This window comes from Paroedura picta, chromosome 11, assembly GCF_049243985.1.
Source record: "Paroedura picta isolate Pp20150507F chromosome 11, Ppicta_v3.0, whole genome shotgun sequence".
NCBI classification, from domain to species: Eukaryota; Metazoa; Chordata; class Lepidosauria; order Squamata; family Gekkonidae; genus Paroedura; species Paroedura picta.
This window is the reverse complement of record NC_135379.1, coordinates 10,870,451-10,897,500: the sequence shown is the minus strand read 5'-3', so window position 1 is coordinate 10,897,500 and position 27,050 is coordinate 10,870,451. Positions and strand designations below refer to the sequence as shown.

The 27,050-nt window shown below is 45.3% G+C and overlaps 3 protein-coding genes across 3 annotated transcripts in view; 2 read left to right on the top strand and 1 right to left on the bottom strand.

Moving 5' to 3' along the window:
* Window positions 1-8,026, top strand: part of CCNY (cyclin Y) — an 88,139-nt gene extending 80,113 nt beyond the window's left edge. Inside the window, exons 8-10 of the mRNA XM_077304761.1 lie at window positions 2,962-3,128; window positions 4,615-4,777; window positions 5,508-8,026. Of these exons, the coding sequence (XP_077160876.1) occupies window positions 2,962-3,128; window positions 4,615-4,777; window positions 5,508-5,624 (447 nt within the window). The 3' untranslated portion in view covers window positions 5,625-8,026. The remainder of the gene's footprint in view (window positions 1-2,961; window positions 3,129-4,614; window positions 4,778-5,507) is intronic.
* Window positions 8,027-9,006: 980 nt separating this feature from the next.
* LOC143821121 (gap junction delta-4 protein-like) lies at window positions 9,007-14,888 on the top strand. Its single transcript, XM_077304760.1, has 2 exons — window positions 9,007-11,584; window positions 13,006-14,888. The coding sequence occupies exons 1-2, from the start codon at window positions 11,521-11,523 to the stop codon at window positions 14,181-14,183; spliced, it is 1,242 nt and encodes a 413-aa protein (XP_077160875.1). The 5' UTR covers window positions 9,007-11,520; the 3' UTR covers window positions 14,184-14,888.
* Window positions 14,889-16,923: 2,035 nt separating this feature from the next.
* GJD4 (gap junction protein delta 4) lies at window positions 16,924-21,593 on the bottom strand. Its single transcript, XM_077304762.1, has 2 exons — window positions 21,158-21,593; window positions 16,924-19,474 (listed from the first exon to the last, which is right to left on the bottom strand). The coding sequence occupies exons 1-2, from the start codon at window positions 21,219-21,221 to the stop codon at window positions 18,711-18,713; spliced, it is 828 nt and encodes a 275-aa protein (XP_077160877.1). The 5' UTR covers window positions 21,222-21,593; the 3' UTR covers window positions 16,924-18,710.
* Window positions 21,594-27,050: the final 5,457 nt, after the last annotated feature.

Sequence of the window (27,050 nt, the reverse complement as noted above, 5' to 3'; positions counted from 1 at the left end):
TAAAGTGGATGTGATGCCAGCAGATGTGCTTGCCTTCCCTCTTATGTGAGGTAGATGTTAAAACAGAGGATGGGGCAAAATATTTGGCTTAAAGAGCAAAAGGGCTATAAAGATGAGAGGGGCTAAACCCTCCTCCCCTCTCCTGTGCCTCACCTCCTTCCATATCCCCCCATAACGTAAATGCAGGTCTTTTTTCTAACACCTCCCCCCCCAACATAAACACTGCAGGACCAGTCTAGATCCATGTGTCATGTGCTGGATATCCATATCTAAAAGGGGGGGGGGAATGCTTGGGTGTGCTTTTTTGCCCTTAACCAGAAGCACGGAAAACAGAGCATAGTTCCCAGACCTCTTCCTTGCTTAGAAGTCCAAAACAATTTTATTGTTATCTGATCTTGTGATGGCCTATGGCGTAGTGCAATAAAGTTTGACTTGGCTTGACTTGTAGAAGTCCAAAACCTCTTCATGGGATTCTCTTGTCACCTGCCAGGAATAGATTGGGTGGCCGTGACTTACCAGCACCTTTCTGCTTTTCTAAATGCATCGCCCATCATCCGATACAGTCCTAACCCTCTTAAAAAGTCCAGTCAGCCAGGAGGCCCCCCGGGCTTGATTCCAGGACCTAGCAGGCTTTTAGGAAGGAGTAATTGTTCTAAGCTAGCCTGCGTTTCTCCTTTTACAAGCTTGAGTCTCCACCTCTTCTCAGCACTCAAGAGTTTTGAGGCCTGGGCTTTGGAGATGGGTGAGCCGTCTGTAACGCTTTTCGGTTCCTTTGTGAAGTCTTCCCCCACAGACTCTCTGCAACTCGATCCAGGCCCCGCTACGTGCTTTTCCTGGGAGGGTTGCCAGCCGTCTTCCATTGTGTCCCTGGGGAACTGTATCTCAACAGGGCTTTCAGAATTGTTGTACACAGGAGGTCTCACGTTTACACTTCTGTTCCCCCCGTCCATTTCTTGCACTAAGAATGCGCGTGTATATGTAATTTTAACCCATGGAAGAACTTTTGGATTCACATCTGGATTCCTTGTAGGTGGGATCTTGTGGGGACTTTTAAAAAAATCTACACTCTGTATTATTAAAATGTAACCCCATCCATAATAAGTTCCCAGTGGCTACAGGTGGGCTTTTTGCTGCTTGGCTCTTGGCTCTCTCAGTTCTCCATTCATAAGCTTTTCTTCTCTTCTTTATCTTACCTACGTCCTTAATAAGCAGCCCTTCAGTAAGGTTATATGGCTTTGGGGTGATAGGACTGCTCTGCAAGGACAGCTCTTAACAAGACTGTAATGAGGCTGAGGTCATAGAATCATAGAATCATAGAGTTGGAAGGGACCTCCTGGGTCATCTAGTCCAACCCCCTACACTGTGCAGGACACTCACAATCCTATCGCTCATCATGCTCATCATGATTGAGGTGAATCAGGGTTAACCCAGACTCTGGAACCAGTTTGAAGCAGCGGTTTTAAACATTAAGTAAACATTAAGTAAAGACAATGAACTTTGTCTTCATTGATACATTGTTTAATGGCAGCCCACTCCTCGTGGCTTAACTAACAGCAGATGGGAGATCTTTCAGGAGTATAGCTAGGGGACCCGGTCCATTGTGGGAATGTTATGTGCACCCCTCCCCTACCTTCCCTGGTGTATATTAAATTATGGGGAGCCATTTAATTAGCAAAATAAGCCAGTGCATGAGAGATTTTTTAAATGGAATGTCAGCCAAATTGGTGCCAAGTTGTCCTGGAAAGTTTTATATCCTCTTGCTGAGAAAAGGATGATTCACCAGTGGCTTTGAAGTCTCACTCCTCTTTTTGTCTAAGAATATCAGATGAGGTTTGATAATGACGGGTGACTTCCGTAATAAGGTTCAGCCTGTCCGTCCTAAAACATCTGGGCACTTCAGAAGAGCTGACCCGTTACTTTTGTTTGCTTGCAGTCTCCGGGTGAATGAACACTTAAAGGCGTACCTCTGTCACGCTCTTTAAAAAAGCAAATTTGTTCATTGGGTCCCTCGGTTTCCCCAGTGCTAGCTGAGTGGAAATGTGTCCATGTCTAGCCATTGCTGTAATTCCTAGTCTTTTTATTAGCTTGTAAAATTTAAAGCAAAGCTCGGGGGAAAATTCTGCTGACTTCTTCAGCACTTAGCAATAGCCTATCAGGGTTTCTGATAATCTCATTTTGCAGCAAACGGTTTATTAGCGGACATAACTGAATCACTCTCCTTATAATTTTGCTGTTTCGGCCTTGTCCTGTGTTTAAATAATTGCACTCTCCCAATGTACCCTGTAGTGTCCTGACTGTCTACCTTTCACTCCTGTGACTTTTAATAACAAGTAAAATGCTAGGGTTATTCCCCCCCCCCAAAAAAAAATCAGGCAGATAATTCTGATTTGAATGTAAATTTAGACATTATTCTGCTTGAGAGCCAGTTTGGTGCAGTGCTTAAGAGTAGAGGCCTCTAATCTGGAAAAACTGGTTTGATTCCCCACTCCTCCTCCACTTGCAGCCAGCTGGGTGGCCTTGGGTTGGTTACAGTTCTCTCAGAGCTCTCTCAGCAACACTTACCTTGCGGGGTGTCCGTTGTGGGGAGAGGAAGGGAGGGTGATTGTAAACTGCTTTTAGGCTCCTACAGATAGTAGAAAGCCAGGTACAACTCAGCTTTCTGATGAATTTTATCACTATGGTAGTTATGGTGTGACTAATTGGAGACATTACTACAATTTCCCTTTTCTTTGAGAAGATTATAATCGAATATGATAGGATTCATAACCAAAACTTGCCGTTTCTGTTTACTAGTTAATGCAATCTGCACCACTAACATTTTAATTCTTCCCCTTCCAAAAAAAAAGGTCCTCTTAAGCAGGAAACAGCTGGGCTAACTTATTTCTCTCCCATCTCTTGCTGCCCCTTCTTTCTATTTACCAGAGAAACATAGTGACTTTGGATCCTATTGTGTCATTTCAGGTATATCTTGAAAGGCTTTTAACATACGCAGAGATAGATATTTGTCCAGCAAACTGGAAGAGAATTGTACTGGGTGCGATTCTACTGGCATCAAAAGTTTGGGATGACCAGGCCGTGTGGAATGTGGACTACTGCCAGATCCTGAAAGACATTACGGTTGAGGACATGTGAGTTTGCTCCTTGGACTTAATTTTAATAGCTGGTGAGAGGGAGCGGCTTATAAAAGTGGGTCTTTTGGACAAACATCTCAGATCCGTTTGTGCGTCTCAGCTGTGATCCGGTGCAAGAAGGCGGGCCTTGTGTATCGCTGCTCCAAAGCTTTTCTGACCTGCATTTTCCATCCTCATGTGAAGATTGCCAAAGTGGCCAACTAAATGTTAACTTCTAGTAAAATCTAGTAAAATAAGAAATATGACAGCAAATATCGCTAACAGAAATAAATGATATGGAGGTGAAAATAGCAGAGATGAAAACATGTTTTGAACTGCCACCTAAAGGTGGACAGGGAAGGTCAGAGGTTGGGTCACCAGGAGCAATTCAGGATGTTTGTGAAGTTGTGTGGGCTAGGTGTGTTACCCAGGTTTCCTGCATAGGTTTCCTCATACTCTTATGGAGCTGGATAGGTCTTCTCAACCTACGTAGTCTCCTCATCCTCTTGGTCAGCTGCCTGCTTGACCTCCTGTCCAAGCAGTTGGGTTAGTAGCATCCCTACAACGCAGAGCCAAAGGCTAGTGCATGCTTTAAACCAGGGATCGTCAACCTGTGGTCCTCCAGATGTTCATGGACTACAATTCCCATGAGCCCCTGCCAGCGTTTGCTGGCAGGGGCTCATGCGAATTGTAGTCCATGAACATCTGGAGGACCACAGGTTGACTACCCCTGCTTTAAACTATTTTAAAGAAGTGTTGAATTTTCCATTCGGATCCTCATTACACTTACATGCAAATGAGAGGACAACCACTGAGGATGCTTTGAAAACAGGATATATCTAGAAATCATTTTGGTTGGATTCTACATGACAATAAAGAAACAAAAAACGAAGAGACTTATTTTTACTTTACTTTATTCTGTATAATTTTTGAAAATATTACCTAGGGATAGGTTCTTTCACTTATTGTAGACACTACAAACCCATCCCGTTTGTCTGTATTTGCTGGCCTCCTATCCAAGCAGGCAGCTTAGCAAGAGGGTGAGGAAAGCCCACCGCTGTCTCCCAGGTCCTGTTCCATCATTCCGGCGCCATGTTGGATTGTGGTTATTTGAATTGTGAATCTTACCTGGGAGTGTCTTTGAAGCCCTGCAGGCCCTGCAAGCCAACCCACCAAGGTCTCCTGACTCTGGCCTGCAAGAGTGCTCTTTCCCCAGTCCTGCAGTGACCTTCCAGCCTTGTGTGGTACCTGTGAGAGACATGACACCTTTTCTTCATGAGAACCTTGTTCATATCAACCGGCCACAAGCCGAAATAAATAGCAACTCTCCACGGCAAGAGCACGAGGGCAGGGTTTAAAATGTGCCGTCTTCTGTTAGCAAAGGGGTGGCAGGTTATAGTAGATGAGCGATTGGGATGTGAATGTCCTGCCTAGTGCAGGGGGTTGGACTAGATGACCCATGAGGTCCCTTCCAACTCCATGATTTTATGATTCCGTTTTGCAGGAACGAGTTGGAGCGCCAATTCCTGGAATTGTTGCAGTTCAACATCAACGTTCCCTCCAGTGTTTACGCCAAGTATTATTTCGATTTGCGGTCCCTGGCAGAAGCCAACAACCTCAGCTTTCCATTGGAGCCCCTCAGCAGGGAAAGGGCATATAAACTGGAGGTGAGACTCTTTGTTGCTCCATGGCTCTGACGTCACCGCCTTGTATTGAAAGGTGGCCCTGAAAGTTCCAGATCGGCATGCGTTGCCCTCCGCTCCCTAAAGGTTGCCTACAGCTGTAATCCTGCCAGTTGTCTCCTGTGCCACAAGCCACAGTATGCTCGAATGCACGTGAAGTTGCCTTATGCTGAATCAAAGCAAGTAACGGGGCCCTGGGTTACCAGTAAGGTATATCAAATGTTGCAGTATAATGAACAGACTTCTACGGAGTCTTCAAACTTCAGTGGTTCTTTAATGTCCAGGATATTAAACAAAGCCCAGCATGTTTTGCTGTGTACCTTTTCCAAGGGACATCAATTTTAATGGTTTTCAACAGGGAACTTCAATTTAGAGAAACAATCTCTTAACAGAGAGTAAGACTGTTACAACAACTTTCAACTGGAGATGCCGGGGCGAGCCCAAGGTCACCCAGCTGGTTGCATGTGAGTCGAGCGGGGAATTGAACCCGGCTCGCCAGATTAGATGTCCACACTCCTAACCACTACACCAAACTGCCTCTCAGTGCAGTGGGGCAGGACAATGTTGGTTGGCGGAGAAAGGGTGGGATGTGTTTGGTTGGTTCTCAGATTAGAGAGCTCTGGCATATAAAGAATGAGGAATAATTCTTTTGCCTCTGCCGTTTTTGTTCTGCTTGCCTGTGCCTAACCAGTGACCATGGTCCATCTCTCCCCAGGCCATCTCTCGCTTGTGTGAAGACAAGTATAAGGACTTCAGGAAATCAGCAAAGAAACGGTCAGTCAGTTCGGACAATCTGACTCTAGTTAGATGGTCTCCCGCAATCATCTCCTAACAGTGAAGCCTGGGATCATGCCTCCAAAAGTACTGTTTCTACCATCAACTTTGGGCAGGAGGGGAGGGAAGGGGTGTTATTGTTCGTTTTTGCTTTTTGGGTTTTGGCCCCCCCTTGGGTCCCCATCCCCCCCCCCCTATTTTTAGAACTGCCTTTACAGTGCCTCCCCGTTTGGTGTAGCAGATGAGAATAAACCTGGGTCTTGGAGAGAACCATTGAGATAATCAAGAGGGACTCTAATAAGAAGATTGCATTTGTTACTCGCTGGCAGAGAGGCCTTTTGTGAAAGAAGAAAAACAAACACTCTTGGAAGAGGAGAAGACTGGGGCGCGGTGCGGGAGCGAAGAGACCGAGGAGTGTGTGCCATTTTTTAAAAAGAAAACACCTTCTTCGGAAACAATGGCATGAAAATAAAATCCACACGATAAGCTTGCAAGAGAGCTTGGAGAGCGGGGGGGGGGGGGAGGACTTGGAAAGTGCTTCACGTTCTCTCTGGTATCTTCTATCATTTTTATTTTAACTCCTGGGTTTTGCATTCCTCTTTGCTATTTGCCTGGGTTTGGTTTTCCTGCTTCTGCCAAGGCAGCAGGCCTGAAGGTGGCATCCGTAGTAGCACAAGCCTCCGAATCTGACAGCATGGGTGCTTTTCTTCCCTCTACAAGGCACTTTTCTCTTTATAAGCTGTTTTATTAGCATTTCTGCCCACTGTCGTTATGCATATTTCATTTCTCGTATGCCTTTTTTGGGGGAGGGAGGGGGGGAAGTATTTTTGAAAGCAAGATTGAACTTGATTTATAGTGCTGAACCAAAAGTATACAAGATCAGGTGATCGTGATTTTCATGATTTTTTTTTTGTTTGTTTTGGTTTAATTTATAGCTGCCCGTGTCCATGATGCGACCTCGCTGGCTGCATCGTGAAGACTGGCAGCGTTACAGTATATGTGGCTGCATGTGCCTTCCTACGTTCTTTTGGGATAGTTTATTTTTCCTTATTACTATGAAATGATGATTGTGAGAAGGATTCAGACCACGGTGGAGCTCGGGCTGAGGAGGTGAAACTTGCATTGGGTATGGTCGTCCTTTTCTGCACGGCGTTCACGGCTTTCAGAGATTCATCAGACTTAAGTGAGAGAAAGAGAGACCTCCCTTTCGCGTGGCCCGAACAGTCGATTTCCTTCACTTCCTGGTTCAATGTTGCAAGCAATAGCCTCAAGTTTTTTATATGTTTACTTTCAATGGAAACCAATCTGTTTGTATAAAATAGGGAAAAAAGTAAAAAAAAAGAAAAAGAAGAGTTTTTGTTCTAGTGATAAGCGGTCCATGAAATAAGAAAATCTATATTAATTTTACCAAGTGTTTGTCACAGGCTGGATTAAAAAAGAAAAAAAAGTTTTACAAAATTGCATTTTATTATGTAGGTGCTCGTAGAAATTTAAACAAAATGCAAACTGTGAAGAAAATTCGATGGCTGGTGGAGTATATTGTACTTTTTTCTGTTGCTCTTCCTTGTTCCTACCACTGCTTTCCGTAAAGGGACGTACAAGAGGAATCCCCTTTTTATCGCAAATCACGTTATTCATGTAGGAATTCTCGTGCTTTAAATATAGGGATCATTTTGTGCACTTCTGAAAAGAAACAGATTTCCGAGACAAAAACAGGAGGATGTTCCATGATTCTGGAATTCCTTGTATTCTCTCTCTAATGGAAGAAATGATCAAAACCCTCCTGGCTTAGACTTGGATTTAATTTGGGGAGGGGGGGCGGTTGCATTACTTGAGAGAATCGGTCAAAACACATTCCACTGGTAATATCTCCTGCATAAGACCCCCACCCACAACTGTACTGTTATATATGCCTCCTATTAGGGGGCTTGATCAGGAGACGTTCACAACAGTGTATTTCTGACCTGTTCTGTTAATACCTATGAGAGCTCCTGCAGGTTGCATGCCCATTCCACATTCCGCAACATGTTCTCATGGAGCCTTAAGATCTTGTTTTTTTTTTAAATATTGTTTACTTGACTCACTTTTCAACAAATCCCTTTTTTCTTCCACGCCGGGGGCAGCTCCAAAGGATAGGGAGCCAGGGGGTAGTTTCTCGGCTGCTGGTTCCTTTCAGTCAGAGGTCCGGAACCGACGAAGAGAGAGACGCTCGTGAACGGAAACTTTGCTTTTGGTGTCCGCTGCGAAGTTCTCGCTCGCTGAAGAAGCCGGCTGTTTTTTAAAGCTGAACAGCTAGTTTTCTCTTCAGTGGAACTACTGCGTTAAATACTTGGTCACAGTAGCTGGTCGCAGTAGCCAGCTATTTCTTCTGACTCAAGAGTAGCACTGCCCTACCAAGAGGACTGTCATTTGTGATGTGCCCCAGATGTGTTTTAGGACCAGAGCATGCAAGGCATTTTTTTTTTACTTTTGGGATAACTGTGCCCTGGTTATGTTAATCGCCTTAACCTCGTAAAAGAGGTTTATGCGCCAGTGATGTTGGAGTACAGATACCCCAGCAGTTTTCTCTTAGCTCTCTTTTTTGCATTACACAAGACGAAACGCTTGCCTAACGTACATTCCCGGCTCTTTCACATAGTTTAACTCTCATTTCTTTAAAAAAAATATTTGTCGTGCCAATATATCGAAACGCCGTTTTTTTAATCATGTTGGGCTTTTGATTCCCTTCTCATCTCCCTTCCTTCTTTTTCTTTTTCTTTCTGAAACAGAATGTTAGAGGAAGAAAAAAGAGAGCCTTTGCGATGTAAAAAGGATGGGATGGTTTTTTAAAAAAAATATATAGAATTGAATTATATTTCTCCCCCAGATAGAGATATTGATTTTACTAGAAGTTGTTTTATCAGCAGTAGGGTTTGCTTTCTAGCAAAAGCATGGCGGTCCCATTTGGGTAGGGAGGACACAATGGACGAAGAAGTTTGCATTATGTAGAAGTTCTCAATGCATCTACTATAAATTTTTGTGAAGTTTATTAAACAACTTTAAAGATTGTATAGTCTATTTATTGTATGTATGTACATACAGTCTGATACTTAAAAAAATTTCAAGTGGATTCCGTAAAACCTGGCTGAGTCTTGTTTAGACAATTGGATATCGTTTTAGCCTTGTGCTCTGGACTCTACCTCTGTATAGGAGAATTTTCCACATTCTTCAATGAGTACTGACTCTCTGTGATTTAACTTGGTTATGTTTCTTGCACTAAAAATTAAAAGGAAAAAAAAGAAATCTGCTGTTAAATGTGGGGTTTTCTCTTTGTTTTTAGCTTTGCTTTTTATTGATGCCTTTCTCATTTCATATCCCATGTTTCTCCCCAATGGGGATCCAGAGTGGCTTAGCGCATCCTCCTCTGCTCCTGTTTTCCCACAACGACAATTGCGTGAGGTAGGTTAAGCAGAGAGAATGTGAGTAATCCAAGTACACCCCATAAACTTCTAAGATAGAATTCAAGTGGATAACCGGGCCGGTCTGAAGTAGTATAACAATATTTGAGTTCAGTGGCACCATTAAGATCTTTGTTGGTCTTAAACGTGCCATTGGACTCAAATGTTGGCAGTAGGTAGAGCTTGAAACGACCTAAAAATAGGGGAAATGAACTACAGTGTTGTGTGAACGGGTATGTAGCTGTGCTGCAGCTTGACCATCTGTGCCAGATCCTTCCCCTCTCCTCTGACCTGAGTCAGGGCAAGGTGGCAGCTACTTCCTGGGGAGAAGGACAGTCACTGTCTTCTGCTGCTCCATCTCCAGTGGATGGCTTGGGAGTTCGATGGGACTGTCTCCAAGGGGCGGTTGTTGTTTCATCTCACCAAGCAGCCCCCTTTTTCTGCTTTTCCTTCCTTTCCTTTTAGAAATAATAGTATAACTTGCGGTGGCAGCTGCTTTTGAGGGGAGACTCAAACATGCGTGTGTGTGTGTGTGGGGGGGAATCTTTGGGGTCTTGCTTGTTGGGAGGAACAGACTATGCAATATCACTTAATGCTGGCACAGACTTTGGAGTCTCAGGGGAGGGCAGTAGAGAGCATCGGCATAGATGGGGTCTCTCTGATACATCTTTTGTCTACTCCTGCTCCTGCTCCTTTCCTACCCAGAATGCTTCTCTCTCAGGGATGCTCTCCTTCTGGTCACTTTCCTTTTCTGTCTCTGTCTCTGTCTCTGTCTGTCTGTCTGTCTCTCTCTCTCTCTCTCTCTCTCTCTCTCTCTCCATCCATCCACCATGAGTGTTGGACATGATTTCTACAATCTCTCCAGATAGCTAGAAGCCTTTACTCAGCCTTTCTTACCTAGTATGTAGTCTTCTTACAATAATCAACTTATTCCGCCCCCCCCCCCTCCCAAGTAACAAGCTGAAGTGTGAATTTGTTCCTTAAGCAGCCAGGCTGCAGCGTTCTAATCTCTGTTCTGCTCTCATGTGGTGGCTCTCCGTGGCCCTGTCCATTCATGGCACTTGGAGGGTTTATTTTGTGGAAAGACGCTTGCTGAGGACCTGGCATGCTAGGTGTGGTTCTCCCAGCACGGGGAGGGAAAGGCTCGCCTCTTGGAGCTGGAGGCTGAGCAGGATACCTGACCTTATATAGCAAGTAAATAAATCACGGTTACCACGCTGATCCCAAGTACGGCACTAATAAAGAAGGCTCCCCAGTGTTGCAAGTAAGCCGCACCCTTTCTACGAGGGCCATAGTGCCTGTCCTCCATTCCCCCTTCCTTCAGGCGGTGTGCCCTAATTGAAATTCAGCCTCTATTCAGTCAACTCTGCTTTTCCTGCCAGTTTCCGTGGCCATCTTGCTTCTATCTCTCTGTCTCCAGTGGAATGAAACAATCAAAACACTCCGGCCATTCAGTAACTGTGAATAAACAGTTTGAGCCTTGTCTTTTTTAAGTTGCTGGAGAAACTCAAGAGACCTTTTAAAGGGCTCTTAATTCCAACTCTGCCATGCTTCACCTTTACGTTCAGCCCGTTTAATGGCACGCTTGCTGATGCCCACCTCCCAGATAAGGCCTGCTTTGGCAATGCTGCAAGATGTGATGCGTTCGACCTTCCAGGTCTGCCTGTTCTGTGTGCCGAAATATAGGCAGAAGTTCAAAACTGAACTGAGGCTCGGGTATTTCTTGAATATCATTTGATTCGATTCAGTTCCGGTTTTGCACATTATTTTTGTCATTGTGTGCCAAGAATGTATCAGAAGTACTACTGAGGCACAGGTTAAATCTTCTCCAATGAATTCAGGGGTTAAGGCAGTCCCTGGCATGCTCAGTCTTGGGCTCTGCTTCAAAGTTTTGCAAAATCCTGACATTTTTATTCACGTACGCAGATATTCCAGTCTCACGTTTCTCCAGCACAACGGGGCGTAGCATTGCTAGACGGCCACTGCCTGGTTGCTCCTGGGAGCTGGCAAGCAGGACGGTCCGAGGCTGCTGGGGAGACAAGATCACGCAAAGTCCTGGCCCCTTGGCCCTTTGGGTATCTCCTTTCCCCACGTATTATCCATTTTTATCGCTCATGGAAACAAAGCGGCTTCTATGATTTCCCCCAGCGCTCCATTTCTCTTTCAGCAGGGAGCTATCCCAGCAATTTCACTGGGCTGGAATGCCCCCGGTGGGTAAGAATAGCCGACAATGGCAGAGATTATTCCTCTGGCCTTTTGTCTCCTTGCAGTTGTCGAGCGGGAGGTAAAGAGCAGCACGGAGGACTGTGAGCCTCGCATTGCCTCAGCTGTGCTTCCAGGGGAGACTCTTCCCTGCCTCAGTCCCTTGCAGCCCCAGTTCTGCCTGGGGTTGGAACCCTTCTTTCTTCTGGGGGACTCTGGCCGTCTTGGCCAAGGACCGGGAGCCTTGAGTGGGGGGGATGCCCGGTTTCTTCTTCTGCCTTCTGTAGGTGGGAATTCCCGTGTCCACCTTCAGTCATGGACTCCTGGGACTCTCTTGGCTTTTTAATCCTCATTCTCAACTACAACGTGACAATTATAGGTGAGTCTCTAAAAAAATGTCATGTTATTTCTCTGTTTGCGTGTGTTTGGCTATATTCCCAGTAACTTTCTCTTAGTTTCTGGCTGTTCCCAGCACCCCCCCCCCCCCATTACAAGGCTTATGTTTTGAGTTAATTGCTGCCTGATTGGCTAGTTGGTTTTGTACAGGCTTTTCCCCACCTGGTCTCTTTCGTCCTTTCTGTCATTCCTAGAAGGATTATTGCAAAGGTAAATTGATTTTGATGTACATGGTAGCCTAGTTTTAAACAATCATTTCTACAATGATCCAACAGTCATTGATGAAAATGTGAGCGTTTCTAGAAATCACTTGATCATTGGCGGACTTTGGTTTTAGCCAATTTAAAAATTCTTTTGCAAAGAGTAACCATGAACTTTGTGTTTTCGCTAGTAAAAGGGAATCTGACTGATTGTTATAGGGGTACGTATGTTCCCCCCCCCCCTTGGGCTAGAAAGTATTTGTCAAAGCTGAATGAAATAAATTGTCCTAGATAACCTAGATCAGGGGTAGTCAACCTGTGGTCCTCCAGATGTCCATGGACTACAATTCCCATGAGCCCCTGCCAGCAAATGCTCATGGGAATTGTAGTCCATGGCCATCTGGAGGACCACAGGTTGACTACCCCTGACCTAGATAGTTTATTCCAGCCTTAAGATTGTATGTTAAGGCTGGATTGTATTCCATCTTAAGGCTGGATTGTATTCCAGCCTTAAGATCCTATAAACACCTCCCGTCCCCAGCAAAGATGAGGATTTTCAACACACGATCAACTGCAACCCAGGATTTAAAAATCTTTTTTTCTATCCCTAATTAAAATTAAAAGACTGTTCATCTTTCAACAATTCATCAACAAAGAGTAAAGGATTGGCGAATGTACTATATTTTGGGGTACAGCTGATCTCAGCTCTCGATCTTTCAGGCGTGAACCCATCAGTAGCTGAATTATGGTAGGAGTTAAGTTCATGTGCCCCTTTCCAGGAAAGGCTAAATGGATTGAAGATTTTAATATGAGAGGAAAGACAGCTATAGGACAGTGCTTTATAAAATTAAGCCTGAGTTACAAAAGTGGAAAGAGAGAAAGAGAGATAATTTTTTCTCCTGCCAAAATATGAGAACTTGCAGGCACCCATACCTTTCTACACAAGTCCAAACACAAGACCTCAGAATAGGCCGCTAAAGCATAAGAGGGCCACATTCTGACCAATGGCTATGTTCATAATGGCTGTTGAGTGCCTTTTCCCCTGTCTCAGAAGTAGTTCCATGGCCCATCATCCTCAAGTCAATTAAAAAGCAACCTGTTGAAAACTTGGGTTTTGACCAGGGTCCTAAATGTCTGGAGGTTCTTTCACCTGCTGCGACTCTTTCAATGCTGATGTGTCTCCAACCTTGCTCTTCTTTTCCAGGAAAGATTTGGTTAACTCTAACCATCCTCCTGAGACTACTGGTGATCTTCTTCGCAGCATACCCTCTTTACCAGGATGAGCAGCAGCGCTTCATCTGCAACACCCTCCAACCAGGATGCGCCAATGCGTGCTATGATGTATTTGCCCCCATATCGCACTTTCGGTTCTGGCTCGTCCAGACCGCCTCTGTCCTGCTCCCTTATACCCTCTTTTGCGTCTACGTGTTTCACAGTGTGGCCAGGCGGCTCGTGAAGGCGCAGTCCCTGCCCTACCGTCGCTACAAGGAGATCAAAGCCACATCAGGCCACAAAATGTCAAAGAAGTCTTCCAAAGGGGTGGCAGGGAGCAGGGTCCCCTGCGAGGCAACCAAAATGGATATTCCAGATTTCTCCAGAGCATATACAGTCCAGCTCCTTCTGAGAATGCTGGTTGAGGCCTCTTTTGGGTCGGGCCATTACTACCTTTTTGGATTCTTTGTTCCCAGACGTTTCGCCTGTTACCAGTTTCCTTGTGCAAGCTACGTTGAGTGTTTTGTTTCCAGGCCCACCGAGAAATCTATCCTGATGTTCTTCATCTGGGGACTCAGCGGCTTCTCCTTCCTCCTCAGCCTCCTGGACCTGACCTTTGCCTTCCGAAGCAGCATTGTCAGAAGTCATCGAAATAAGTTGTTGTTGGGAAGGCTAGGGGCTGAGGAGCGATGCAGTCCTGGGGCGCTCCAAGGCCTCAAGCCCAGCAAAGACTTACTAGACTTTGGCAGAGGAGCCCAGGGCATCCTGGTCACCCCGGGAGGCTGTGATAACGTTGACTCTTGTTTGCTTGGCTGTGACATGAAGGAAGATGTGTCGTTCCAGCCTGCACTGGCATCCCAGCCAACTATCAGCTTTAACCTGAACAGTGATAAGCCGTGTGCAGCCACGAATCAAGAGGGCAAGGGAGCCCTCTTTCAGGGCAGCGAGCCACGTGAGATTTTGCAGCCCAGGTGCAATCAGCTGCCGTGCCCCCTGAAAGGAGCCTTGGCTCTCAAGCCCCAAGACGGGTGCCCTCGGGCAGTTCATTCATCGGCAAGCTTCAGCAAGCCCTCGGTTCATTATTCTACCTTGGAGAGGAAGGCTTCCGACGTCCAGTCCGTCTGTAGCAGTGCCGGATGCTCGAAATCTAAAAAATCTGAATGGGTGTGAGCAGCGTGATGTGTCGGCCCAGCTCAGGCATCCCGAAGCCCCTTCTCATGGCATTGAGTGGAAACGGGCATCTCAGAAGAGTGTTGTGTCTTCCACCTGAAATGTTACCACCACACTTGCGTGGCTATTTAGCATTAGAGCGACTTATGTTTTGTTTTTGTCATAGAAACTGTTCTCAGTTAAAGCGAACTGTGTGTTCCTGTTATTAAGAAATATATAACATAAAAAGGTGGATCATCTGCATGAGTGTGAAGTAGCAAACAGGGATCAAGGGCAAATGACACTGTGGTGGTCCCTCGGGGCATCTCTGGAGACACTGTGCCAACCTGGCCCCCTGCAGCAGAATCTGATATCCAGACAACACCAGCTTTCATGTTAGGTTTATCAAAAGCAATGATCAAGACTAGGGGTGGCCAAACTGTGGTTCTACAGGTGTTAATGGACTACAGTTCCCATGAGCCCCTGTCAACTGGTCATTCTGGAAGGCGTTCGTGGGAATTGTTGTCCACAAACATCCGGAAAGACACGGTTTGGCCACCTCTGATGGCTGTCGGCAGAAAGCTTGATCATGCAGGGTTAGTATTTGTTCCCATCTCAGAATCCAAAGTGATTCCTGTTTTATTGCATGTTCACCTGGCTCTTTTGTCCCAACCTATCAATAGCAAGGTGTATAACATTAAGCAAAATAAATGAATGCGTATTTAACGATTGTGTGTAATTTAACATTCAATCCACACATAAAACTGCCTTATACCAGCAGTCCGTCAAGAAAGTGGTCTTTCACATCACCTGTTGCTTGTTCCTTTTTTTAAACTGGAGGCGCTGGGACCTTCTGCATGCAAAACAAATGCTCGTCTACTGAACCATCCTGTGTTCAGGTCTAGCATAGGATTTGTGCCTTCCCTTGCAGAATCCTGTATGCACGGTACTGTGACAATGGAGTCAACTCTCTGATTCCACTGGGACATCTATACGTCCTATGTATCTCTTGTATATTAATGGAGATGCCACCTTGATTGACAAATTTATGCGAAGGGCCTGCTATACGAAGCACCAATATAGATATGTTGAGGTCTCACCTAAGATCCCCAAGGAAGGAGTATTTTGAAGGATGAAGAATTTGGAGAAAAGCCATCTTGGGGTCCATCCATTGTGCCAGTTCTGAGAGCCAGTTTGGTGTAATGGTTAGGAGTGCGGACTTCTAATCTGGCACGCTAGGTTCGATTCTGTGCTCCCCCACATGCAACCAGCTGGGTGACCTTGGGCTCACCACAGCACTGATAAAGCTGTTCTGACAGAGCAGTGATATCAGGGCTCTCTCAGCCTCACCCACCCCACAGGGTGTCTGTTGTGGGGAGAGGAATGGGAAGGCAAATGTAAGCCACTTTGAGCCGCCTTCGGGTAGGGAAAAGCGGCATATAAGGACCAACTCTTCTTCTTCTTCTTCTTCCTACTACTTGCGAGGACTGGAAGTCAGTGATGAAACGTGCTCTGTTAAACAAATAATTTAAATGGTAATTCAGTGCTAATTTTATTTCTCCCTTGGGAGTCTGCAGATTGGAACATTCTGCTTCTCATCTAGCTCTCCCCAGAATATAACAATATCATTGACTGTGGACTTGTGTGATTGAATCTGATCTGTCCTCTTCCATTTCATGCAAGTGCTAATATGGCTGCATCACTGATTCATGAAATGGGCATGCTGCTCTCCAGTGGCACTGGAACAGCCTGCATATTTTTGGGAAAGTTTAGTATTGCAGAATAAGGATTTGTTTTGTGAGGCTAGCATTAAGAGCGATTCTTAAAAATATTGAAAGCACACTCAAGGCAGAACTAGCCAGTTTTGCTAGTTCGAGGAAAGGCTATGAATTTGAAATTGCATAATAGACCCCCCCATCTGCATTTGTATTGTCCCATTTGTTTAGAAAATGTAAGGTATGGAATTCTTTGGTAGTTGCCCCCTCCAAGACATTGTTTAAGATGACAGATTAAGGCCTATTCTGTTGGGTTCATTAATCTTTTACTTTTATTCCCCTGTTCTAGTCAGGGACTTTATTTTTTACTGTATGCATTCACAAGCAGGAGAGATACTGGTGACAGGAGAACCAGCTGCCAACTTGTTCTTTATGGTGAAGCGCTGTGATTTTGTGACTCTCGGGGTTGGTAGGATGTGGAACTAATGTCCTTTTGAGCACCACCTAGGCCTAATTGCAAATATCGCGTAATCACGGAACCTAAACAAAGCCAGTTTTTTGGGTGGGCAGTTCAGCCCCCTGCAAACCTCTTGAGCGAGTTCCTTAGAGGTGACCAAGCTGCTTTTATGTGAACAGCCTCTCCTGTCCTGCCTACATTATTAGCCCTGCCGCACACCGCCAATTGTTTCAAGTATAAAGATAAAGGTATCCCCTGTGCAAGCACCGGGTCATGTCTGACCCTTGGGGTGACACCCTCTAGCGTTTTCATGGCAGACTCAATACGGGGTGGTTTGCCAGTGCCTTCCCCAGTCATGACCATTTACCCCCCAGCAAGCTGGGTACTCATTTTACCGACCTCGGAAGGATGGAAGGCTGAGTCCACCTTGAGCCGGCTGCTGGGATCAACCGCCCATCCTCATGGTCAGAGCTGCATGTTGGCTGCCTTACCACCCTGCGCCACAAGAGGCTTCAAGTATAAATATTGTCAAACGCAGTCATTGAAAAAATGAAGTAAAAACACTTTGCCTTACTGTTTGGTGTTTGAGTTTATTAAGAGACAATAGCTGATGATGATCATTCTTATTATCTATATATTTGTTACCTGCCCTTTCTCTGCAGACCTCGGGGTACATCAAATAACAGGCAACAAGATAAAATACAGAAAGATACAATCTATAATTATATAATTATAATCTTAAACTACTAAAACAGTTCTGCCTTATTGCCTATTAATAATTTTCAGCGGCAGAAGGGGGAAGGGACGGAGAAACTTTATCTGCCCTCGAGGGAGTCTGTTGGGCTTTGATAGAGAGGCCAGTTTTGTTTGATGGCGTTTATTGGTGTGGGTTTTCTGTTCTGTGTAAAATCTGAAAAAGTGACTGGAAAAAGTCAATGCAGAAAACATGAGTGCCTCCCCCTTCATGTGATCCTGTGCAGATATCATAGGGGGCTCCTTCCCATCTGTATCCCACTGTCCTTTCTATCACTTGGTTTAACTATAGTGTAGTATTCTGCCTGCACATCCCTACGCTGGAGCTGCCATTTTCAGGAAGGATGTCTGAAGAACTGGATCACTCTGGGGGACAAGAGATGAAGTTCTGGGATTTCTGGGCCAAATGCAAACTGGCCAGTCTCTAAGTCCTGACCGCATACACCTGAGAGTTCTTTAAGAACTCACCTTTGAAATGACCATTGCTCTGACCAGTATATATAACTGGACAGTAGAACGGGCCTCTGGAGGACTGGAAAATCGCAAACGTGACACTGATTTCTAAAAAAGCATCTAGAAGGGACTGAACTGCTGTTGCTAGTAAAAAACGCTGATCAATGTTTTGCATTGGGGCAGTTCCCCATTTTAGTCACATGGCCGTTGCAGCTGCAAAGGTTTTCCTGCATTAGCAGAGCGTCTCTTTCTTCAGCAGCCCCTTTGGCCAGGAGTCAGGGCTCTCCTGGATCCCAAGGCCCGCTGCAGCCGGAAAGGCTGCGTCTTGTAACCAAACTGCAAGCACACCAGGATTCACCCTGTGGGGAGGAAGGTACAACCCTGATGATGCGGCCAGCTTCCCACTGGATGTCAGCCACACACTCCAGTCAAGGTGTTACCCTGCACCTCCCCAGGATTCCTGCCCAACTGGGCCAAAATGAGCAAGAGATGTTTACAAACAAAAGGCCTCACATTGCTTCCTTGTTAAGAGGGGCCCTTACAAAACACAAACTTGATCATTTCACCTCCTTGCCCTAGAAACGTCCCCTTCTGGGTAACATCAGTGCCCGGCGTTTTGTTTTCCACCAGTGTCAGGAAAGAGTGCAGACGTGTCTAAAAGGGCACTATGAGAAACGAAGGAGGCACACATTTTGCCCCCCACTTCTCAGTATGAATCCCTTGAGGCTCCCATCCTCTCCTAAGAGCGTGGTGGGGGGGGGGTCTTTCTCATCAGCCACCACAAGGTTCTTCCGCCCCCCTTCTAGTTTGATCATAGGAGGACCATCAAACATGGCTACTGACATGCCTCTAGAGTGGGCATTCCCAACATGGCCCCTGTGGTGCCTGGCAAGCCTTTTTCTGGTGCCCGCCAAGTGTTCGGCATCCCAAAAGGGACAAAAAAATGTCCCAGTTGGCTCCATCGAATGAAAACGCCCCGCACTGTCCTGGTTGCCTCAAAGAGTACTCAATTGCTGTTTGATTACTGTCAATGTATTACTTATGGCTTATAACTATTGAGGTTAAAGCTGACAATTTGCTCAGAAATCAACACACGGGGCTGGGGAGAGATTGTCTCTGAACATCACAGCCAAACAAAGAGGAAATTAACATCACCGTGGTTGGTGATGGTTAGAATGTCTTGGCCTCCTCTCCCAAAGTTGACTTGTCCTCACATTGCTGCTGGACAAAACAGGTCCTCTCCTCAACCAAAAGCCCTTCCATCAACAGCTTATTTCGGTGTCTTCTGACAATGCCGCTTCTGAAGGCAAAGGTCAGGTCCATGAAGCTAAGGAAGAAGGAGATGCCACTGAGCCCCCAGGTGAAGAACATGAGGATCGTTTTTTCAGTGGGCCTGGAAACATAACAGCTTATGCTGTGTGGACAAGGATCCTCATTGCAGCTGAAGTATCTGGGAACAAAGAATCCAAAAAGGCAGTAATGACCTGCCCCAAAACAGGCTTCTACCAGTATTCTCAGAAGAAGATGGACTACATAGGCTTTGGAGAAATCTGGAATATCCCATTTGTTTCCATCACGGGAGGCTCTGCTCCCTGCCACCCCTTTGGAAGACTTCTTTGACATTTTGCGGCCTGATGTGGCTTTGATCTCCTTGTAGCGACGGTAGGGCAGGGACTGCACCTTCACAAGCTGCCTGGCCACACTGTGAAACACGTAGACACAAAAGAAGGCATAAGGGAGCAGGACAGAGGCGGTCTGGACGAGCCAGAACTGGAAGTGGGATATGGGCACCAATGTGTCATAGCACGCATTGACGCATCCCGGTTGGAGGGTGTTGCAGATGAACAGCTGCTGCTCATCCTGGTAAAGAGGATACGCTGCAAAGAAGATCACCAGTAGTCTCAGGAGGATGGTTAGAGTTAACCAAATCTTTCCTGGAAAAGAAGAACAAGGTTGGAGACTAAAAGACATTCAGCAGGCAACAGAACTTCTAGCTCAGTTTTTTTCAACCAGGCGTTCATGAAACCCAAGGGTTTCTTGACAGCCCTGGAAGGGATTCCTGAATTAATTAATTTTTAATGTATTTTTAAAACTTTTATCGGGTGATATGACCATATATGGTCATGTTGATGAACGAAACTCTTGCACAATTTTACCCCTGTTGTGTCCTCATAGACATACACTTCAATATGTGGGACTCGAAAGCACTACGGAAGAAGTAAGCCTTAGAAAGTGAGGAATTTCCATTGATACACCCCGAGGGCTTTTGAAAACCTGAAGCTGTGCTAAAGAATCTTCCCTGGTGGTGAAAAATTCTATCAAGTCACAGCTGACTTTTGGCAGGGCTCTCAAAGGAAGAGATGTCCGGAGGCAGTTTGCCTTTGCTTGTATATCTGTGTAGCCTCTCTGGACTTCTTTGGTGGTCTCCCATACCATTACTCACCAGGGCACACCCCACTTAGAAGAACTGGCTAATTGCACGTGTAGATTGTCACACGGTCTGACTGAGTTCCACCAACCCTTGGCTCTTGCTTAAATAGACCATTAGATTGGTCACAAAACACATGAATCAGTCTAAGGCAGGGGTAGTCAAACTGCGGCCCTCCAGATGTCCGTGTACTATAATATATAAGTGTAAGTTGTTAATACAAAAAAACTCCTGGGAATTGTAGTCCACGGACATCTGGAGGGCCGCAGTTTGACTACCCCTAGTCTAAGGAATCAGATCTGTGTAAGTGCTATGTTTTGTTAAAAGTATACACTTTGAGGTCTTAGTGATTAATGGCATCAATGGCTGACAATCTCTTTGAATTGACAGCATCCTTGCATATGTGAATCCCCCCCCCCCCCCGAAGTTCTATGTAAACCTGTTTTGCAGCTTTTGGATGGGTGATAGGCTCACATCTGAGTGAAACAAAAGTTTAATGGTCGAACATATTCCTGGCCACAACTGTAGCATCTCTAATTGAGACATTGTACAATCTGAGTCGTTTAGCAGTGGAATTGGCTGGTGAGCTCCCCCTCACTGGCAGTCTTCAAGCAGTGGCTGGACAGATCCTTATCCTGGATGCTTTAGGCTGATCCTGCATTGAGCAGGGGGTTGGGCTAGATGGCCTCTATGGACACTTCCAACTCTAGGATTCTGTTCTATGATCCTATAAAATGTATTTTGAAATTGGCTAGATGCTTACCCTTTGAGAATATTCAGAAAATATTCTCATTGTCAAAACCCAATGAAAGTTAGCTGATGACCCATCAAATTCCTTCAACTTATTTCAGGACAGATTCACATTTTTGTTGATTACTTTTTCATCGCCGTTCAAACAACTGCTTGATTCTAGGCCACCATCTATAGCACAATTGACTTGTGCATAGTGCATAGTGCATGAACAGCACAGCCAGTTCCTTCAAGGATTTACAGAATGGAGGATACATAGAAAGAGGGGGAAAGCCTGTACATAAGCAACTAGCCAACCAGCCCACATCGAATTCAAAATATAAATATTCTTCTTGAACTTGGGGGCTGGGGACAGCCAGAAACAAAGAGAAAGTGACTGGAAATGTAATCAAACACACAGAGTGAGAAAAAACACAGTTGCGGGTTTTTAGAGACTCACCTATAATTGTCACGTTGTAGTTGAGAATGAGGATTAAAAAGCCAAGAGAGTCCCAGGAGTCCATGACTGAAGGTGGACACGGGAATTCCCACCTACAGAAGGCAGAAGAAGAAACCGGGCATCCCCCCACTCAAGGCTCCCAGTCCTCGGCCAAGACGGCCAGAGTCCCCCAGAAGAAAGAAGGGTTCCAACCCCAGGCAGAACTGGGGCTGCAAGGAACTGAGACAGGGAGGAGTCTCCCCTGGAAGCACAGCTGAGGCAATGCGAGGCTCATGGTCCTCCGTGCTGCTCTTTACCTCCCGCTCGACAACTGCGAGGAGACAAAAGGCCAGAGGAATAATCTCTGCCATTGTCGGCTATTCTTACCCACCGGGGGCATTCCAGCCCAGTGAAATTGCTGGGATAGCTCCCTGCTGAAAGAGAAATGGAGCGCTGGGGGAAATCACAGATGCCGCTTTGTTTCCATGAGTGATAAAAATGGATAATACGTGGGGAAAGGAGATACCCAAAGGGCCAAGGGGCCAGGACTTTGCGTGATCTTGTCTCCCCAGCAGCCTCCAATGGTCCTGCTTGCCAGCCCCCGGGAGCAGTCTCGAAACATAGAAAAAGGATAGAAGTGTGAGCTTTCATAAAAACACGTTCCACGAATCGTGCCACATTTTGAGCTTGTTATGCCGTGAAATGATATGTTGGCCAAAGCTGAACATACATTCAGTCGAAAGAGAAATTGACCTCAGCCAAGTCCTGACACCAGAAAAAAGCTAGATCAGGAATGTACAACACACAACTGCTTTTTGGTGGTTTAGGTTTTTTGCACAAGAACAGGTTCAAGGTTGGTACCACTACAGAGTTAAAAGAAGAGGCTTGTATCCTACCCCCCTGTGAAGAAACACCAGGTAAACTCGAAAAAGACTCTGTGGACCGGAGGGAGAAATTGCAGCATTGTTCAGCAGACTGGCAGGAGGTTGGACAAAATCATGTACCTGTTTATTTTATTTTTTTTGTTCCTACACTGGTGGTGTCAAAAAAACAAACGCTCAGACTGTTTATTCATGGTTACTGAAAGATGTGAGCCCGGTGTTCTTTTTTAATCCATTGGGGACAGAGATAGTAGCAAGACAGCCATGAAAACTGGCAAGAAAGGAGGGCTTGGCTGAATAGAGGCTAAATTTCAATTAGGGCACGTAGACCAAAAGAAGGGACAATTGAGAATCTGAAAACGGTGCTGCCAACTTGGGATGTTGAGTAGCCCTCTTGACAGAGATGTACTTGGGGTCGGGCTGGTCATTCAGCTACAGGGATTGTCTGATTCCTGAAGCAGATGCTGGAGATTTGAGAAAGTGACTCCAAGCACGTGCAGAGTGCCTTTTCTCCTTCACCACTGTGCAGTTTCATTTTATCCCCGCCAGACGAGAGGGAAGGATCCAGAGCAGGTGGTATAACTGCATTCTGCAGAGCTGGAATATGTTCACATGTCTGTTCATGGCACAGGAGACTTCATTCCCCCCATACTGATGTCATTTCAAGCTCTAAACATTGCAGTTTCCTAATAAACTAAATGACAAGTGGGTACCAACTGGCCCAGAAGCTACTCCCCCTTCCAAAATATGGGGGGAGGGCATTTACACAGCTATGCTTCCCAAACACAATCGCACCACTTCTGGGGGTTCTCAAAGGCTGAAGAGAGTTTCAGGGATTTCTCAAGGGTAAAAGAAGTTGAGAAAGGCCAATGTAGTGTCTTAACATTCCCCCAGATTAACACAATGTAAAGATTTTAGCACCCTCTGCTGGCATGACATTCACCATCCTTCCTTAACTCCAACAACTAGAATCAGATTTTCGATTTGGTGAGACGTTCCGATCTGGCTGACATGAACATGCAGCCTCTGCTGTTCTTTTTAATATATAAAGTTAATGCATTATAAAAATCCAAAGAATGCTCCCAAAGAAAAACCCTTTTCTGTGGCACATGCACATCTTGGAGAGCCTGACTGCTTTCTTGTGTGTCTCACGGCATGTAGTAGAAAAGTGAGTGGGGGGAAAATGTTTTAAGTCCTAACTGATGTAAGCTGTCCTTGAAGTCCATTAGCTGCCTAGCTGTGGCTGCAACTTGAATGGGGGAGTGAAGGCAAGCGGCTGAAAGAAGAGGCCAAAGGAAGTTCCTGTTTGAGGTCACTGGCAGGAACTTGCAAAAGAAAGAAACCTACTCGTGAAAAACATTTTTTACAGAACCCCACTCAGGCTCAAAGAAAGCACTCAGGCTCGACAAGGTGTATATATGCATAGAAAAGGGTTTTAATAGGGACATTCTTTGGATTGTTATAATGAATTCACTTTATATATATTAAAAACTTTTCTGTAAGGTTCAGTTCAGTACTGTGTTCAGTTTTGGGCACCCCAGTTGAAGAGGGCTGTAGACAAACTGGAGCGTGTCCAGAGGAGGGCAACAAAGATGGTGAGGGGTTTGGAGAACAAGACGTAGGAGGAAAGGTTGGGGGAGCTTGGTCTGTTTAGCCTGGAGAGGAGACGAATTAAATGGGCTTTAATAGCCCCTCTCATTTAAAAGGGTGCCATATAGAGGATGGAGCAGAATTGTTCTCTCTTGCCCCAGAGGGACAGACCAGAACCAATGGGATGAAAGTAATTCAAAAGAAATTCCTTCTAAACATCTCCTAACCACCACACCAAGTTGGCATCCCTCCACCCCCCCACTCCCCCCAAAAAGCAGATACAATGCTTCTTGATTCCAGATGCCCTAGTCATGTGAATGAAAAGTACAGAATTATCCTAATTTCCCTGTTAAGGGCATAGTATGCCCAGTGCAGAACGACTGCTGAAAATCACATCCGTGTCTTCTAGTGCAGGGGTAGTCAACCTGGTCCTCAATGTTCATGAACTACAATTCCCATGAGCCCCTGCCAGCAAACGCTGTTCTAGTGAACAGGAATACTCATCCATGCCATTGTCATGTTGAATTTTCCCTTCTCCCCACCTCTTTGGCTGCTGCTGGTGGAACCTCATCCAAAGATTCTCTACCTGCAATGGAGCAAGGGACTGGCACGATGGTTTTTGACATCAGCCCCCCCCCTCACCTTTGGGGCATAGTTCAACCCTGAAAAGTGGTTGTATGTTAATGCAGAGGATGTTTGTGGAGAGAGTTTTCGTCCTTGGGTGAATCCTTTAGATGGCAGCGCGTCCTAAATTTCCATTCCTTGTAACTGACCTCATGGCTCTCCTTCTACCGCTGAATGATGTACTAGGAAACCCAATATGTTAGCAGTCTACAACTGTAAATCACAGAAATGCCGTGTGTGCCTCGTCAGTATGCCTTCTGTTTTCTCAGTTGAGTAAAGATGGCAAATTTCACCCCTCGTACCAGCAGAGGGCACCTCAAACTGTTTTGTATGACTGATCTATGTGAATGTGCAAGAGAATTTAGGACTTGCCCTATTCTAGGGAATCACAAAATTGGTAAGAAACTTTCTTATGGGATGTTTTCTGTTGTTTCTGTTAGACCAAAGGAATGATCAGTGATAATTCTTTTGCCCTTAGCATTCGCAAGCAGATGCACAGGGATTGTGTGTTATTCTGTTTAATTATCCAGCAGCATTCTGAAGATGATAATTTCCCTTCTTACCATGTTTTGAAGCAAGGATACAAATAGATTAATTTCAGAAAAGGCAGTTCCGGCCCTAAAAACGGCCGATGCCCCTTGAATGCAGGAGAACATTCTGCCATCTGGCCATGCCTTTTACCAAGGGCTGATCATGCCTACAGAGATTGTGTACACCCCTCCGTACTGGCAGGGGGAGAAAGACCGGATTTATCATTGTTATATTTTACCTTGTCTCAAAATAACCTTTTCCCACAATGATTCCTTAAGACTTTGGTCCTGGTCTTGATAGGACAAGCACATTGAACTATGTAAACCTATTTAAACCCAAAATGTGGTGCCACTGATTGGCAATAGTAGGTTTAACCTACTTTGGATTGATAGACAATGGAATATTATGGCATCTTACAGGCTAAGGATTCTGAAGGCATAGCGATTTTAGTTTCTTGCAGCCAAATGTAACAGGAATCCCACGATCCCTTAAAGACTAATACAAATTATTCCAGTATAAGCCTATGGTGAATCAGAGCTCACTTCCTCAGATGCAGGTTTAAATTCATCGAGCTGATTTCTATATACAACAGACACCCTTCTTAATCAGCCCAATGGATTTAAATCTCATGCATCTGATGAAGCAAACCCTGACCAAGGTTTACGCTGGAACGCACTGCATTCAAGGCACTGCTGTTTAACTTTACAAATTAAAAGTTGGTTCAAACATGACAAAATTCGCTTTGTACAGGAAATCCTGCATGTTGATTGTCATACAAGGTCCAGCAATTCACAGATTTTTGCTATACATATATACATACAGGGAAACCAAAATTGGGTACAGCTTTGCAACACAAACACATACACAGCAAAATATACACAGGTAGAATAACTATATTTGACAGCTGATATACACAGCTGAGTTTGCTGCTGCATGGAATTTAGCAAGCCAAATGTTCTTAATTTCTCTCTAGTTTGTAGTGTTTAATTTCCTGTTTGGCCAGAGGATGGCACTGCTTAGCTAACTCTTAATGACAGGGTTTCTCCCCCCCCCTTTTTTTGTGTGTGCAATTTTTGTTATCTTTCTCCTCTGAAATCCCTGTTATTTCTTTTAGTGTATTCGCAACTTGCCACTAAAGTGTAATTTAAATACTTCAAACAACGCAGGCAGAAATGTTTTCCTGTTGGAAAATGACAGATATGGAAAGGAACTGGTTTGTGAAGTCTTTTTCCCCTTCAAATAACCTGTTTGGAGTTTTAATGTTAACCCCTAAATTCTCTCGATGCAGTCTGAGATGACCTCCCCAGCACTGCCATGAATTCCCTTACTTGTCTACATAAAGCGATACAAGCGTATCTGGCCCAAAACTTCCCCAAGTACCCCATAAACCTGGGTTCTTATGTATTGTTGTGTAGCCTCATCTGCTACCTGGAAGAAAAACAGCCAGTTTTGCAATTAACATACCTGTTAAACTGAAACCTGTCCTGCAAAAATTAGGTGGGAGAACCCAGCTTTGGACACCAGTCCATTAATAGCCATCTGGTAGAGGGGCTGATTCTGTGAAGGTTCAAGGGGGTGGCAGGTTACAGTGTATGAGCAATAGGGTTGTGAGTGTCCTGCATGTGCAGGGGGTTGGACTAGATGACCCATGAGGTCCCTTCCAACTCTATGATTCCATGAGGGGGGAAATTAAACCCCTACTGAACATACCTGAGGAGTGACCTCAGTAAAATACAGTAACAAACTGAAGGTTTCAGACTTTCTCCAAGCAGAATCATGAGATTTGTTTCTGGGGTGTTCCAACAGGGCTTTTGAAGCGACTCTTTCTGCCTCAGCCACACAGGCGTAAGTATGACACACAGGCACCATTCGCCTTGAAAAGAACGGAGGGTTTCGCTAAGTGCTTTTAATTGCTGGAAAACACACTTGGCCTAAGCTACCCACTGCCTTGACAAGTCAAAGCAAGGGATTTCGCTCCCCCTGCCCCCTTGAGCTCTCCCCCTCCCTGCTTTTTCTTTTTGCTGACTATGCTATTTTACCTCAGCAGGTTGTGTCCTGCTTCAGCAGCTGAAATTACACTGAAGCCAACAAAACTCTTGGAGAGCAAAGGGAACGCACTTTTCAACTGGCATTTTCCCTTTATGCTTCTGGAGCTGGACAGAACAATTTAGCCTCCCCCCCCCCCCCCAGCCAGCTCATCTCTCAACCTACTGCTTGCGACTGTGCAGAGGGGAAACAATGGCACCTGGCCAGTTCATATTCTGAAACTTTATATTAAAATTACACTG